The sequence below is a fragment of the Cyprinus carpio genome, chromosome A9, assembly GCF_018340385.1.
Source record: "Cyprinus carpio isolate SPL01 chromosome A9, ASM1834038v1, whole genome shotgun sequence".
Taxonomy (NCBI): Eukaryota; Metazoa; Chordata; class Actinopteri; order Cypriniformes; family Cyprinidae; genus Cyprinus; species Cyprinus carpio.
Window position 1 is genome coordinate 12,803,934 of NC_056580.1, and position 17,604 is coordinate 12,821,537.

The following is a 17,604-nucleotide window of genomic DNA, read 5'->3' on the forward strand; positions in this document are numbered from 1 at the left end:
ATAACTATAAAGTTTTAAGTGTTCTAATTTCATGAGAATAGGGAAGTCCACACCACAACTATGATGATAATGACACAATATTATTGAAATCACATTCAGAACAATTTTTTTTTCAACTGACGAATGATAGAAACATTGAGAGCCAATCAAAATCAAAATAATAATAATAATAAAAAAAAAAAAAAAAAAAAAAAAAAAAAAATATATATATATATATATATATATATATATATATAAATAAGTGTTTATATAAGTGTTTGAGCATTTAAAGCAGCAGACGATGTAAGAATTTTTGGTGTGAACGGGCCTTGAAACTCCAAAAATGCACAAAATTAGAGACATAAATATGGTCCCAATTCAATGCATTCATAATATTCTACATCTTCTGAAGACAGCTTAGTGTGAGGAAATGACCAAAATTTAGGTCTTATTAAATGATAATCTTCCCCTTCAAGGCAATGGTTGCAAATCATTCAAGAGCTGCTTTGAATGACATCAGTGTGTTTGTAAAAGCAATTGATAAGTCAGATTTGTAAACTGAATCATCTGTATTCACTGAAAAGACTCAAAGGAATGATTCATTTACTGATCCGGTTCTCAAATTCAACTCACTGACTCATTATATAGCATAGTCTCAATTGTTTTTGAAGGAACAGCTTATTGGAGGGCCTTATTGGATAGCTTTGTCCTCTTCTCACACAAATCAATCGGCTTCAGAAGACTTGTAATGAGTCGCATGAACCACCTCATTGTCATTTTTTTTGAGCTATGACAGTTCACCTATCTTTTTGGGTGAACTGTCTTTTTAACATCTCTGAATTTAATATTGATATTATGCTGACAATATGATCCTTCTCACCGTTTCCATTTGGATACAAATCCACTTGCTTGGTGAGATCATTAACATTCATGCTGATGATTTTGAATAAAAACACTACATGTTAGTAAGCACCAGTTCATACATTTATTAGAACATGAGGAGAAGCTGATTGGGGAAGTGAGTAGATGTCCAGTCCTTATGCATATGGGGCTGTGATAAGGACCTGAGCGTGGAAGTGAGGCTGGACAGAGCGAGGCCTTCAGGTACTAGGGAGTGAGAGGGAGGGGGTTCAGACTGAGTGCGAGAGAAAGAAGGTACAGAGAGCCAGGGGTTGACATCACCGTCTGATTCTTCAAAAGATGAACCTGACTTCTTGTGGCTGGAAAATGTGAGGTAAAAGAGCACAGAGAAAGACAGGGGCGAAAGGTTAGCAACCATCACCACAAAGAAGACAGAGGAAATTCAGAGAAGACTTAGTGATGAAGTAAATAAGCCACAAAGAAACCTCAGGGTTTATACCAAAAGTATTGAAAACATATGAAAGTATGAGCAAAACTGATGTACTGCTCTAAATCAAGACAAAATCTAATACAAAATTTAGATACTTAATGGTTGGTCGATTTTGTGGAACACGTCCATATAACAGGTCTAGCACCATTTGTTTCAGATGCCACATAATTTTTATATATTTTTTATCTATGCAATGCAATCTACAAATTTAAGTGTGACCTAAGTGGCCAAATACTGTACTTTTTCAGAGTCAGTGTTGAAGTGAATGCAGTCAGAATTGTCATTGTCCAATATTTTCCATTCTTTCTTCCTCAGAATTATGAAATACTGTCAACAGAAACAATCTGAATCTCTGGAAAGAACCAGAATCATTAATGTCCTTTAGGATTTCCTCCCCTCATTCTCATCTAATTTTGATTTCACATTCTTATTTATTTTAATTTTTTACAGTATGTTTTTTTCTATTTTTGCCTCAGTACTGGACAGACCTGAAACCTTGGATCTTCCTGTACCAAGGCCGGCGCTGGGAGCCCAGTTTGATCTTCTTCACGTGTGCATCCTCCTCAGGTGTCCAGAACTTGGGCAGAAATTTATCAGAAGGCACTGTTACAGACGGTTGAGGCCTCAGACCTACTTTACGGGCATAAAGATCATCTTGAACAGGATCAGCATAGCCAAACTCGTCATCCTCTTCTTCAGAGTCATCATAAATGCAGACACCAGTGGATACAGGCCTCCTGTAAGTCCTCTCTAGAGGCTGTGATTGACTGCTGCTCAAAAGACAGCCATTTTTGTTATATTCTGCCAATGATCAATGCACATCAAACCATCCATGATTAATAAGCACAGCAAACCAAATAAAAAGAGCAAACATCAATAAGACAATGTTGTTTCAAAAAGCCCACGCTATAGTTTGAATATCAAGCGAAATAATGACATCACAGCAACAAAGAAAACCCAAAGTTAGCGCTGATAAAATGGCAAACAGATGCGTGTCAATGATGCCAGTTCTGACCTGAGATGGGTCAGTGTCTGCCGGGACACATTACTGACAGCCACCTGTGACCTGGTAGTACAAGGGATAGCAGCTGCCTCCAGCTGGCTCATGGGTATGGCAAAGTTGGTTGGAGCGACAGAGGAGGGGCTGTGAAATCTACGGCTAGCAAAGTCATCTAGAACCACGTCGGGATCCGGTCGGTCTGCATCTGAATCACTGCTCTCATACTCATAGGCCAAAGACGGTTGAGCAGCAGTCTGGGATTTCAACCCGGTGATAGATGAAGGGTCTGAACCTGCCCTCTCATGACTGGGACAGACCACCAATGACGGTCATAAAAGCATAATACCAAGAAATAGTGGGAAAAATAAGCACCGGCATTCAGACACTGAGAACATTTATATATTCCTCCATACAAAGGAGGAATATGATAATAAATATAGAAAAAGGCAATGACCAAGAGTTCACTTTCAGATCTGTTGATTGCAGATATCAGAGCACAGTGTGAGAGATAGTTGAGGTCTCTTTTAAAACTCAAGAGAAGACAGATTTAAAATTACTATTTTTTTTCTTTTCTTCTTTTTGTCTGGAGAAAAATCTGAGAAGCTGGAGACTAAAGAATTTTTTTTTTTGAGTAGCACCAAACCTACAAAAAATATTTTTCTGCAAGCATGGTCTGGACAACTTCATAATTCATTGACCACCTTTCACCAGAGTGAGTGAATATATGCCGTATATTAAAAACCCCATGATCTCTGAAGTGCAGACTTGCATTACCTTGTTAAAGAGCCGTCATCTTCTGTGTACATAGGGCTAGCCCAGCTTCTCCTGTCGTCATCATTTCGGTCTGCACGTTTCTTGCGTAATGGTGCTGGAACGTAGCCTGACTGCTTTTCCTTCGTTGGCAGGAACTGATTGAACTGAGTGGGGGTCTTAGGTGCTATGACCTGTGAACGGCGGTATTCTTTATATTCTGACATCATGAAGCTCAGATCTGCCTCAGGGTCACTGCCACAACCTGGACAAACAGAGAGCCAGGAGTGTGAGAGTATTAACACACACATGCACTCATGATTGTTTTTCTATCCTGGTGGAGACTTTCCATCGACTTTTATTGTTTTTATACTGAGCTTATGATGTTTTCTAAACCATAACCCTAAACCTAACCTTTATAGAATGTAATAGAATAACTTTTGTGAATTTTTTGATTTTCATTTAGTATATTTATGATGCCGTTTTTCTGGGGACTGCTGGATGGTCCCCACAACGTAGGTAAATTCAGGTTTTACTGTTCTTCATGAGGACAAAATTTGATCCACACAAAGTACACAGTGCACAAAAATAATTTTCTCCATCAGAATTTATATATATATTACACAAAAATCTCATATAATTCATATAATTATAAAACACTACTGTTCTAAAGATTTTTTTATTTATAATAAATAAATAAATAATTATTTGTAATTAAATTCTTACTTTTATTTAGCAAACATGCATTAAATTCATAAAATGTGGCAGTGAAGGCTTTTACATAGTTAGAAATGAAAATATTTTTCAAATAAATGCTGCTCTTGTGAACTTTCTAATTATCAAAGAATGCATCACAAAAATATTAAGCAGCACAATCATTTTCAAGTGTGATAGAATGATTAGAATGATTTCTGAAGGATCATGTGATACTGAAGACTGTAGTAATGGCTTCTGAAAATTCAGCTTTGCATCAAAGCAATAAATTACATTTTAATATATATTTAAATAAAAATGGTTATTTTAAATTGTAATATTTCACAAAATTTCTGTATTTACTGCATTTTTGATTAAATAAATGCAGTTTTGCTGAGCTTCAGAGACAAAAAAAAAAAAAAAAAAAAAAAAAAAACCTTTACCAACCTCTAACTTTTGAACGGTAGTATTCTCAGAAAATGTCTTAGTTGTCGTAATGTAGACAACAATTTTGTATATTTACATATCTCTATTTAATTTATTGGTGGTTTTATTTTTTTTATTTTTATTTTTTGCAGTGCACACATACACATACTTCTATGTAGTAAACATGGCAGTGGGATGCAACTGACTCATTGGCAGATCAGTGGGGAAAAACAGAAAAATGTCTCACTTCAGTGAACGCGTAGACAGCCCAGAATGCTAATTATATGGGCTGCTAATTACATCAGCACCTTCCTCATACTGCAATTTAGCCCCTGAGACCATGACCGAGTAGAAAGATGCTAATGTCACAGAAACGCAACCATGTAGAAGAGTATGAGTGGACTGGAGTTTACACTTCCATCAATGCAGAATCTGCTGTTACCTACAGCAAAATATAGCTCATGACAAAAGCCTTAAAACGGTATCACTCACATACCACTAGAGGGCACCAGACATTTGTTTTGATAATTAATAAACTACATTTCAGCTCATGTTTTTATTTTCTGTGACCAGGTCTTTAAACTTAACAGCTTATTTTTCTCGCTCTAAAAAGCCAAAAAAAACAGTCATCCACCTCTACCTTTCATACAACTACTCATCTCTGACTGCCTCAGAGTCAAGCTAGAACACAGAAGAGAGACTTAAGAGATTGAAAAGTCTTACCTTCACTGTTGCCTTTGAGTGTGGTGTCTGAGGATGTGCTGTAAGTTCTGGAGCCCAGTGAGTCGAGGCTGTCTAGAGAGTCTTCTCTCCTGTGTCCGGCCCTTAATGGGAAGAGCTCTTCTTTCTCTGAGTACCAGTTATCTCTACAAGAGCTGTTTCGCACACTGCCCCGCAAGGATGTGCAATCCTCTAGTGCCTGTCGAGCACAATGGTGTGAGTGTGAGGGACCAACACACAGCGTGCACAAGGGAAAAACACAAACACAGCATACAATAACCAATACAAAAACAGAAATATACAAAAATTTAAATTTAAATGACAACAATAATTACAACAACAATTCTAAAAGTCGATCATTTACACAGAACAGGTTTAATGACAACAATTATTTTTATGCCACTTCAATAAGCATCATAAAAATCCAAAAAAAATAAAATTAAAAGGTTTAATGACAACAATTATTTTTATGCCACTTCTATAAGCATTGTAAAATTCCATTCAAATTCAAATTAATGTGTTTCATCCATATGTAAAAGTCAGTATCAATGCAATCAATTGTTATTGGCTAACTGTGTTCTTTAAATGGGTCATGAACTTCCCCTTTTTATTATTTTGTTAATTTTTTTTTTTTATTATTTTCCACTTATCATGTCCACTTATCATGTTCTAAAAAATGTAAAATAAAAAACACCATAATTCAGAAGTAATAGGCTATTTTTTGTCCAGTTTTGACCCCCTCATCAGAACGCTCTGTTTGAATAGGCATGGCGGATTATTGACTTGGAAGTAAACGCCCACTGCTTTGATTAGCTAACAGTTGTGTAACAGTTTGAGAGCCTACATCCTTCATAGATGAGTACTGCTTTGATTTAGGTTAAAAACGCATGAATACTCAGTACATATCAAATGATCTGTAATAACAGACAAAGCAATAGTGACCACATTATAAAAACAGTTACTCACACTTGTGTGGTGCGACATTACTGTCAGATCTAATACAGTCAAAACAGCATCGTCGTTTGGTTTCAATCATTCTGAAAATCCTGTGTTGAATTGTGCCTTGTTTGTAGATGAATCCGTGGTAAAATGAAGTGAACTCTGCGTAGAAATCTGTGTAGACCTGAGTTTGCTTCTCTCGTTATTTAGACTATATGCACGAATCGGTGGGCAGTGCTAAACAAGCATTGCTTTAGAGGCAGGCATTGATCTAATTCTGCAGAGGCGGGGTTTAACCACACTATTACATCATAAAGTGGCACATTTTTAGACTAAAGAGAAAGTTTTGAGTTCTGAAACTTATAGGATGTTTTTATAGTACAATGACCTCTTATATGTCAAAAGATCAAGGGAATTTTGATCTCTCAGTTCATGACCCCTTTAATATTTAGTTAAACCATGAGACCAGTATGCTACATTCTTAGAAATATATTTAAAATACCAGAATGGATATAAAATGAGATTTACATGGTCAGCTAGTTTAGAAGAATCTGCGGTATTCAAGCACTACAATTTAACATCTAAAAGTAAATACTACTGTCAAATACTGCATAATGTCAATACATATCTTACCTTATATAGTGCTGTACCAAGTAATCCCTCAAAAGCCTTTAGTTTTAGGTAAGGTCCATTATAAAAAGGATCAGAATGTGCCTTTCTACCCAGCCAGTATATGGTGATCAGAACCTGGGACACAAATCAACACAATTGTATTGGAACATATTGCAACAAAGATTCAATTCAGTGATAAAATAAAAGGCTACTCCATCCCTGAGATATCAACAGAAACTAGTTAAATCACATTTTAAGATTTTAAGCCATTATATACACCGGCCTCAAAAAATATTAGGAAACTTTTTATACTTTTCTCTTAAAAGATGCCTTCCCCCCCCAATCACTCTAATGTTCATTTTAATGCATGAATAAAGTTAGTTCACTGATGTTTCACACACACAAAAAGTGTTTAAATATTTTTGTCCTAATTTGAAAGAATATACACTATACATGTCAAAGGTTTGGGATTATTATGTTGTTTTTTTAATGATGAAAAGTGACAGTGAAGCCTTCTACATTGATACAAACAAATCTATTTCAAATAAATGCTGTTCTTCTTTTATATTAAAAAAATGCAGCACAACTGTTTTCAACTGTGATAATAATAATAAATATTTGAATGATTTCTGAAGGATCATTTAACACTGAAGACTGGAGTAATGATGCTGAAAATTCAGCTTTGTTATCACAGGGATAAATTACATTTTAAAATATATTCAAATAGAAAACAGCTATTTTATTTCAAAGATTACATTTTTGGTTCAAATAAATGCAACCTTGTTGAGCATAAGAGATGTATATCAAAAACAATAAAAAAAATTGTACTGACCTTTAATTTTTGAACAGTAGTTTATTTTAACACTTGAAATCTAACCAACATTTGTTTTCTAGAGAGGTGAGGGATGTCTTGCGCAGAGTTTTAGATAAAGCCTCTTGAAATGTCACTATGATGTACTGCTACCCAGCTTCTTTAAGAGATCAACAGACAACCACAAACCACAATGGGAGCATTTTATTTGACACTGCAGGAAAGAAGCCAGACTCCTAAAGCTCACAACATATTTCAAATGAGCAGATTAGGAGATAAACATGATTTCACATCAACCCAGATAATTTAGCATTAGCACTTACATTTTTGAGCCTCCTGCTGCTCTCCTGGGGCCTGTAGAGAACAAGAGGTGTTTGGTTAATCATTCACAGCCTGGGGAAAAGACAATAAAAACAGTGGGCATGTTTTGGGTCGCTGTGTGCCCTGGTGAATGAGCTAGAAGGTGAAAGCACAATCCCATCAGGCCGGCTCCCAGCCGGTCTATAAAGAATACGCACTGAAAACACGTTCACTCAAACAACCTGATGAACAACAGCCAAGCAGCTCTACCAACACTATCTCCACTCTAAATTGACAGTATGTTTTATGTCAGAAATTCAACATGCAACAAACAATAAAACAATGATAAGACACAGTATATGTACTGTGTACAGGGGCAGACTGGGGCTAAAAAATGAATGACTGGCATACTTCTTTACATTATAATTTGTCTTTCCTTGTGTATATGATCAATAGTAAATATTTTTTTTAATAAAGACAATAATAAACACAATACTTGGAATGTAGTGCAGAATGTGCACTGGTTTAATGGTGCCTTTCTATTGGTCCTTCAGAAAACATTCAAATATGCTGATTAGCTGCTCAAGAAACATTTCTGATTATTATCAATGTTGAAAACAGTTGTGTTGCTCAATATTTTTGCAGAAAATATGATACATTACCATTCAGTCTAGGGTAAGATTAAAAACATAGCCTATATAAATTAAAACTTTTAAATTCATTTACAGTAAAGATATTTATACTTATCACAAAATTATTTATATATTAAAAACAAACAAACAAACAAACAAACAAACAAACAAACAAACAACCTGAAAATTCAGCTTTGCATTACAGAAATAAATTAGCCTACATTTTAGAATGTTAAAAAAAAAAAAACTATTTTAAGTGTAATATTACATAGCATTAATATTTGTTACTGCATTTTTGATCAAACAAATTTAGCCTTTTTTCAAAAAATAAATGAATAAATAAAAAGTCTTAATTATTTTAAACATTTGACCGCCAGTGTGTGAGGAAGTGAAACAGGCTAGCAAATTATAGTTTTATTAGGCTATAATTTCGAATCACGGATGGTTGTTACTAAGTCTTCAGATTTACAATGTTCTAGAGTAAGTTTGAGAATGATATTTTACGGACTTTTGAAAACATTTTCTTAGACACATGTTAAACTAAGGCTATAGGCTACAGACATTTAAATTTTTCCCTGCAGCTTTTATGGCTTAACTGAACATAAAATAAAATTAAGATAAAACATAAAATAACAGCCATTTCCCTAGAGATATAGGTAATACAATTGTACAGAAGCACATGTCTGGATGGTGTAGTTTAGTAATTAAAGTGCCCAGAATGACACTGGGAGCACCTGCACTGTAGGAACATACCATCCTTACAGTCTCTAATGACACAATATCTAGAGGACATTCTTACAGTACTAACAATACACTTTCAAAGTGAATACAATGCATTTTTAGCTGTGACAGCCATGATGCCAGCTATACAGAGTTCAACAGCTGAGAGGTTGGAGAGCGACTATGCTAGTCAGCGACCTGTGTGATTTTCAAGCTGGTGAACCTGTATGACATGTTCAACTCAATGAATAAAGGCGTTCACTGCTCCCGATAACAACAATTTATTGCTCCAATAAAAGTCGTAAGAGGGGGAAAGAGGTATGTGTCTGACATCGGAACAAAGTCCACATTTACAAAGCTGCTGGAAAAAATGTCAAGATCATTCTGCCTTAAAAGCTTTGATAATTTATGAGCCCTGAAAAAGTCAAAGAACTCTTTGTTGGGGTGGGAAAAGATAGATTATTTTGGGAACCTCAAGGGTGTATTTTGGTTTCATGTGATCAGCCATTCACTCGTGAATATGAGGCATTTATTTATCAGCAAATCCTTTGTGTAAAAAATATATATATATAAGACATTATCCTATTGTGAAGGCACTGATCTTGAAAGAAAAAGTTAACTCAGCAAAATCAGCATTTCTGATCCAATCTTATTAAAGAGAAAGAAAAACAAAAATGAAAATTCTCTTTCACAAAAAGTTATAATATGTAGTTATGGCTTCGCAAGATATCCAAATAAAGCACATGAATATATGGACCACTTTTCTAATACTTTTATGGTACTTTTTAAAAATTATTTTGGGGCTTGACAGCCTCTGTTCTAATTCATCATATTGAAAAGAGTGGCCAGTATATTATTAGAATTTCACTTTAAATATTGCCTTTTTTTTTCTTTTTCTTTCTTTTTTTTGTGAACTACCCCTTTAAGTTGTTAACATTGGGTTATGTAAAAAAAAAAAAAAAAAAAAAGAAAGAAAAACGAAAAGTGCACTGGTGTTTAACAGTCGCTGTTGCAACTCTTAATTCTCCATCATTTAGTAAGAGAACTGTGGCTGGAACATTCCAATTGCAACAGCTCATTTTTCAAAACACTGTCAGACATAATCAGAAGACAAAAGGTATCAATGGGGTCTCTCTTCACACTACAGACTTTAAATGCTTTAAACTAATGTGTCTAAACAAGTACAAGACTGCGTCAAATTGCTTATAATCAACCGTCTGTTCCCAAGGCCAAAAAAGAAAAGAAAAAAAGAACTGACCGTTTGTAAGAATATAATGTTTGCACTGTTACATTCTCACAAAAGACAAGATTAGCCTGCTGCATTCTGTAATATTTGTGTGTAATGAACTTGGAATCTAAGCTACATTTCCAGAAGCTGTTCTTTTCTGACAGTTTTAGGGCCTGAAGATAAAGTCATAACAAATGCTGTACTAGTCCGTGGGAAAGTCACAATGACAATAAGGATGTGTCTCTCTCTAAAAACCAAACCATTTCTGTATGTGTGATTATTGTGTCACTTCAAAGTAGAACACAATGGAAGTTTCTAAATGGTACTAAGCTGTTTCACTCTAAACAATGTCCAAACCACAGAGGCTCATACAGATGTTGTGAGGGGAAAAAGCAGAATGGTCTATAATAGAGAAAGAATATTGCCTACGCATAATCTAAAATACTTACACACCGAAAAAGTCAGCCTTCAGTTACACAATTTCCAAGGCATATTTCTGGAATTTTCAAGGCAAACATCCGTCTTAAATATGAAATGATTCATGTCCATAAAATTCTGGTAAAGACCTGCCAGTCCCTTTTGGGCAATGCAATAAAATGACGCAGCGAAAATGGTCTGGCCGGTTCATGACACATCAGCACACATTATTTAAAAAGTCTTATACTAATGGGTGTGTGTGCATAGCTATAGGATATTAAGACCTCACAGCCCAGTTCAGTAACATTCAGCGGGTAAAGAATGTTCTTTGTTTTATGAAAAAATGCTAATAATGAGTCATGTCAGATTGCATCAATCATTTTTTTGTGTCTTTACATTTTTATGAAGTCTTCCCTCACAGCCCTATGATACAACACAAACATTTCAACGGAGGCATCAGCTGTGATTGATTTAAGACTTGATACATTCTCAGAATCACCAGCTAATCGTATCGAGCAAACGCAGCTCTTGTTAATTTTGACTATATGAGCGTATCGAGCAAACGCAGCTCTTGTTTGTCCGTGTGGACAATTGAGCAATTCACAATGTACCAGTGTCCCTGTCATGGACACCGCTGATGCCATCCAGTGCCACACGCCATTGAGAAAATAACATATTCATTCTCCCACAACTCTTAGAATGAAAATCTTATATTACAGTGCACAACACTGTGACTCAAAAGTGGATCTTTTACACTTTCAGCATGCAACAGTGCACCAATAGTACTTCTTTACTGGTATAATGGACTTATAATACCATGTAAGTCTTTGGGGATGGTATACTATTTTTTTTTTTTTAATGTTTTTTAAAGAAGTCTTCTATGCTCACCAAGGCTGCATTTATTTGACAGAAAATGCAGTAATACTGTGAAATGTTATTATAATTTAAAATAAGTATCTATTTCAATATATTTTAAAATCGAATTTATTCCTGTGATGTCAGTTTTTCAGCAGCCCTTACTTCAGTCTTCAGTATCACATGATCCTTTAGAAATCAGCTGTGCTGCTTAACATTTTGGATTTTTTTCCAGGCTTGTTTCGATTAATTAAAGTGGCAAAAGAACAGAATTATTTGAAATCGAAATCTTTTGCAACATTATGAATGTCTTTACTGTCATTTTCAGTCTTGCTGAATAAAAGTATGAATTTTTTACTTAACAAAAATAATACTGACCCTGAACTTTTGAATGGTAGTATATTTAAATCTAATAAGATAACATTCAGCATATCCATTTTGCAGTAATTTTCCACTTAAATACAGCTAAAAATATCCAGCAGCCAACCTCAAGCAAACCATCTGCATGTACTAAGAGAAGAGAAGTGTTTTTTTCTGGGAATCAGTTCGGCGCTGGAGCATGAGATGATGATATCGGCTGTTAATAAAAACAATATTTTTAATGCCATACTGTATAACTGCTGTAAAACTTCTTAAACAGATACAGAATGACATGAAGCCAGAGCATTTGTGATCACATTTCTTTTATGATTAATTTGGCTCTCTTATTTGGAGCTATGTATGACTCCTCGTGAAATCAATAACTGATGATTGTCCATAATTATTAACACTGTCTCAAATCAAAAAGTGAGGTTTTATCAATGCTCTAAATCACTAAAATGCACAACTCTATAAACTACTGGAATGCAGGAAGAGATTCTTTATCATTAACTTTATGTAATCGCTAGTAACATGGCAATACTTTCACTGGATAAGACAATAACAAAACACAGAGACAAAGTTCACACAGTGACAAGTAATGAAATCTTCTGAAACCCCTACTAGTATTAGCTGTCATTTACCATCAAATGTCTTACCCATTCCATGTCAAATTTTCAATCCTGTATTTATGAGAATATTTATAAAGAAGTATGTTCAATACATCCTACATTTACACAGCACTAATAAAAAACGAATCTGCCACCAGTACCTGGACAACAGCAGTCATGAAAATCCCACTTACGTATGCTGGACTTGAAAACTGTATTCCAGAATTCTGGAATACAGTTCAAGAAAAAGAACTTGAAATGAAATAAATGTTACTTGAAATAAAATAAAAAAGTCAACTGAAATAAAATATTAAAAACTAACATTTATTTTAAGCAAAACAAAAAAAACTGAAATAAAAATGTATAAAAATCTATTTAAAAAAAACTAATAAAAATCACAAATAATAACAAAATTGCTAACATTTGAACTAAAATTAAAAGAAAAACTGAAATTATATATAAAAACTAATTCAAATCGAATTGGTACTAAACAAGGGGATGTTGGCATTTTTTTAAAACAAATTATACAATTATACAACACTGGTGACTGGTGTAAATTGCATAATTCATTTAAATAATTTTGAATATTCAAATGAATAACAAACTTTTTGTTCACATTTCCACAGCATTTAAAAATACAATAAAATAAATAATATTTTATTAATTTATAATTTTATATACATAAACTAACCCCAAACTTTTGATTGGTAGTATATATACAAGTAAATAAGTAGTATTAGTAAGTAAACATTGATCATGTTTATTAGCAGACATAAACGGGCCATGAAATGAGCAGCTGTTGTGCTGGAAGAGGCTGCCCGAGGGACGGATGACCTGGAGTTGCTTCCCTCTCTGAGACACTTGCTTTTCATGGACTAATGAGTAATAATGAATGCAGGCCCTGCTTATCTCAAGCCTATCAGCAATTCGGTTGTTAAGTGGTGATGTAAGAAGCGCTGTTTCCGGGTCCAAGCCTCAACTCGCTTCACTTGAGAATACTACCTCAGCAGCCGTTTATAAGCACGGTTTATTTATATTAAACATTTAAGCTAAACGTTTTCAGACTTAACGTGTATACTACAGTCTCCATGCTCACAGCGTCCCAAACACAAATCATTTTTTTTTTAAATTTATTTATTTTTATTTATATTTTCATTGTCTGACTATCTGGGATTTCGGTATGGAGTTAAAGGTTAGGATTATATATTTTTTGGTAGTATTATATCGCATTGTGAGTGTATATTAGCACCTTTTGTTGTTTTCTCGTGGTATCTGATAGAGTGTTTGGACACAGAAGCGGTGACACGTGATGTCAGACTTAACAGGAGAATAGGCTGCAAAGTTGCATGCCATTTGCTAGAAAGTTTTGGCAAAATATTTTACCAAATATCACTACTGGACAGTGCTGAGCAGGTATAATCTAATGCTTGAATGGGTTACAGTTAGTATATGCAAACTACACGACCTACACATACCCGCAACAGAGAATACAAGCCAAAACGTACTGTAAACACAAACATGTTCTTGAAGGATGAGAAAACAAACTATAAAAAATAACAGTCAGGAATCATATCACTGCTGAACTACATCTAGTGTTAAAAAGTGACTTTTCAATTCTAAAATTAGGACACCCTGGAACACTTCCGACTAATGCCTTTCATTGGGCACAGATAAACCCTCACTTCATGCTCACACATACCCACAAACACAACCCCTCAGACATGTACAAGTGGAGTGAGTGATTATAATTATAGCCTATAGGGATTGGATGAGAACTGTTTAATCAGAGTCTCTGTACGGTTGCCATGGCAGTGAGGGTGTGGCATGGTAACCGTCATGCAGTGAGGCTCGCTTTGTTTAATCTCAGTGTCTGACGGTGCAGTCACTTTAGCTGAGTTAACAATGACAGCATAGATAGAAACAACCAGCCCTCCCTTTCCATATTCAAAGCAGTCTTATCAATATGGCCAGGTTGATTTTACATATTTGAATCATTACTAATTTGTATGTGACGTGATATAGCTTTGATAGGTCACAATGGTCCAAAACACACCAACAAATTATTGGTGCTGTACTAGTTCAAGCCAGAGCTGAACACACCTTAGTCAAATGAAGCAGTTCACGGAATCAACCCTAAGAAAACAAAAGAACACGATTAAAATCAATTGCAGACAGTCCACTAAAAGGATAGTTCACCCAAAAATGTTCTTGTTGGTCCAAACTCGAGAGTTTATTCTTCCTTAAAAAAATACATAACTTGAATTTTTGAAGAATATCGTTACATCTCTTTTTTAAAACTCATTAAAGTGTATGAGATCTGAAGCTGCCAAGCTCCAAAATGACAAAAAAAAAACAAAAAAAAAAAAATACCATAAATCAAATAATAAGCTTGTGTGATAAAAATACCAAAATTAATCAAAGAGGTCATATTATAAGCTTGTGTGAGAAACAGACCAAACTTAAGTTATTATTCATTTAAAAACTTGACATTCGACATTCTCCTTGCCAGTTTCATGATTTTTCATAAGCGCTTAGTAGTAGTGGAGTAGTAGTGCTTCCCAATTCATAAATGAATCATTTTACTGAATCAGGTCATAAAAGCGGTCTTATTGATTCATTTACTTTGAACTGATCCAGTTTTCAAGTTCAACTCACTGACTCAATTATCTGGTTAACAATCCACCGATGGAGAAGATTGTCAGTGAATGACCGATCTGTTAGTCACAGCTCTCGTGTAACTCCAGAAGACTTGGAAAATAGCGCACAAGTCAAGCAAACTACATTTTATTATACTTTTACGGTCCTTCTACTTTCGTTTTTGAAACTTGAAAGCTTTAGTTCCCATTCATTGAAACTGCAACCAGCACATTATTCAAAATTACTTCTTTTTTTGTTCAATAGAAGACAATGTCAGGTTTGGAATGAGATGAGGGTAAGTAAATGATGACAAAATCATTTTTTTTGTGAATTGTTGAACCTGAATAACAAATGTTCTAGTTCATTTAAGTGACTTGTAAAATATAATGATAACCACTTCTTAGTGGTTTTATTTGCAAATATCAAAGTGCTATTGCGGTGATGAACATGTTAGAGCTGGACTGACAGATCTCATGACGTAAACCTACAAGACACACCTGTGAGAATATGAACAGGTTGATCAACATGCCATGTTTTTCCACCCTGGTCACAGGTATGGGCTGAGCCAAAACACTGAAACTATAATAATATAGCATGATTACAGCTAGCAGATGACATAAACGCCTGCGAGTGGCAAATTCACCCTCAGCAAACACATGCAGAAAGCCCTTAATCTTTCTTCATCTCGGATTTACACATACACAAGCCAATTGTCAGCTTCTGTTTCAGCGATAGTGAGAGTTTATGCTTCACTGATGAGGGTGATTCTGCTGTTTTAAGATCAGATTATAGTTTCATTGCAACTCACCTCTGCTCTGTTTCATTTATTGACTCTTCTCTAACTTTTTTTTTCACTTGACAAAAGGGCATATCTAATTCATGACTTTCATTTAATATTCAATTCATTTTCACAATCAAAACAAGCTCATGCAAGCAGGGCATGATTGCATGATAAATGTTATAAAGCTACTGTCAACAACCACAACACATCCCATAAATGTATTAAAAATAGCCATTCACATGGAGTCTTATACGTTGAATTTAAATAACTGGCTTACTAATACAAGCCTGTTTTACAAAGTATGTGGATATGAGACCAGAGGACAATAAGATCTGCCAAAATCACCATCCAGTGAGCCATAAACAGTGGTTGGACACATTCTGTTACAGCTAAACCACTGCTATTTTTACAATGGTGAACATTGAGAAAAGTTAAGGAAACCAAAACTTACTTGACAGTCACACGTGTGGATAAGTCTTGCAGGTCTCCTGGGTGGAAAAGCTGAGCCTCTTTTAGTCCAAGCTTTGCACAGGCTTTTAAGAAGAGGTTGATGTTGTCCTGTCGACAGAGAATATGTGTCCACCTTGTGAGTTAGACAGCAGTCATATGGGAACTCTTTGGCACACACAGTCCAGAAATCATTGCATCCAAAGTCCAGTGAGCTGAAGCAGTGGGAGGAGATGAAAGAGGGCAGGTGGCAAATAAAAAGTGACACCACAAGAGCAAAGAATGAAGGCAGGAACGTCACTGATTGACCTGTGACAGTACCTGTGAGAGCAGGAGTTTGGCTTCGGGGCGGTGCAAAAACATAACAGAGAGTGTCAACTTCACTAGTCCCCTCCCCCACACATGTACAGCACACACGCACACACACACACACACACTCTCCCTTTCACTCGCTCTAGACTAACCCAGACACATACCTACAAGTGCACAAACATATAAACTCAAGCATACGCTCCCTTTTCACACCCAGAAACCAACAGTCAAATCGCTCAGAAGAATATTTGAGGAATCTTCAGGGCGGTGGATTATTTTGGAGACGGGGTTGCCATGAAACACAGGTGACTGAAACGACAAACTATTTCCCCTAGGCATGTGTTAAATCACTTGGTGGGTGGGTAGGGAAATGCTTAAACATAAAGGAACCTTAAGATCGTGTGTGTGCATTCACATACACATCCGGTATGTTGATGAATGCAGACTATCATGGCACTGGTGTCGTGTTATGACATCAATTCAATTAGATTTGATCAACCATCTGGAAGACATGTTCAGAGCATGCAGCCCACCCTGTCCTGCTTTCCCGCTTGCTCTAAAATAATCACAGGGTGCTCTGGTCTATATTTAAACAGCAAACATGCTTATTAGCAGAAGGCAATGAGGAGTTCCACTTCTGAATCACATCTTTGCTTAAACTGTTAAATCCTGAGGCATAAGGTCAAAGGTCTCACCCTGAACTACGTTTCATCTGTGTTTAAAGGTGACAAATACGTCTTTCTGAAATGCAGTGCACAGAAAATGGATGTCAACAAGATGTCTCTCAGCGTTCTGTCCCTCAAACAAATTTTCACACTCCAACAGCTTGATCAGTGTCCTTAAAGGGATAGTCCTCCTTAGCCCATTAGCTGCTTTTCCACTGTCGGGCCAGTGCGAGCCAGTGCTTTAAACGGGCCGGGTGGGGCTAATGGCCTCGGTGCTACAGGTCCGCGGTGCTACAGCACTGCGTTTCCACCGTCGGGCCAGAAGCTCTTCTGTGCTTCACTAAAACCCGCCCTTTACATG

At 35.7% G+C, this 17,604-nt stretch overlaps 1 protein-coding gene across 6 annotated transcripts in view; it reads right to left on the reverse strand.

The window, feature by feature from the left end:
* The window catches only part of LOC109066022 (LIM domain only protein 7-like), a 49,157-nt gene that overhangs the window by 20,256 nt on the left and 11,297 nt on the right, over window positions 1–17,604 (reverse strand). For 5 of the 6 annotated variants that reach the window (XM_042763554.1, XM_042763557.1, XM_042763553.1 and 2 more), the window contains exons 4-8: window positions 16,271–16,377; window positions 7,605–7,635; window positions 6,492–6,605; window positions 4,923–5,118; window positions 3,105–3,345 (exon numbers count right to left, since the gene is read on the reverse strand). In XM_042763554.1, the coding sequence (XP_042619488.1) occupies window positions 3,105–3,345; window positions 4,923–5,118; window positions 6,492–6,605; window positions 7,605–7,635; window positions 16,271–16,377 (689 nt within the window). Of the gene's footprint in view, window positions 1–1,043; window positions 1,200–1,818; window positions 2,101–2,345; window positions 2,637–3,104; window positions 3,346–4,922; window positions 5,119–6,491; window positions 6,606–7,604; window positions 7,636–16,270; window positions 16,378–17,604 lie in introns of all 6 variants that reach the window. The other variant, XM_042763559.1, reaches the window with a different exon arrangement.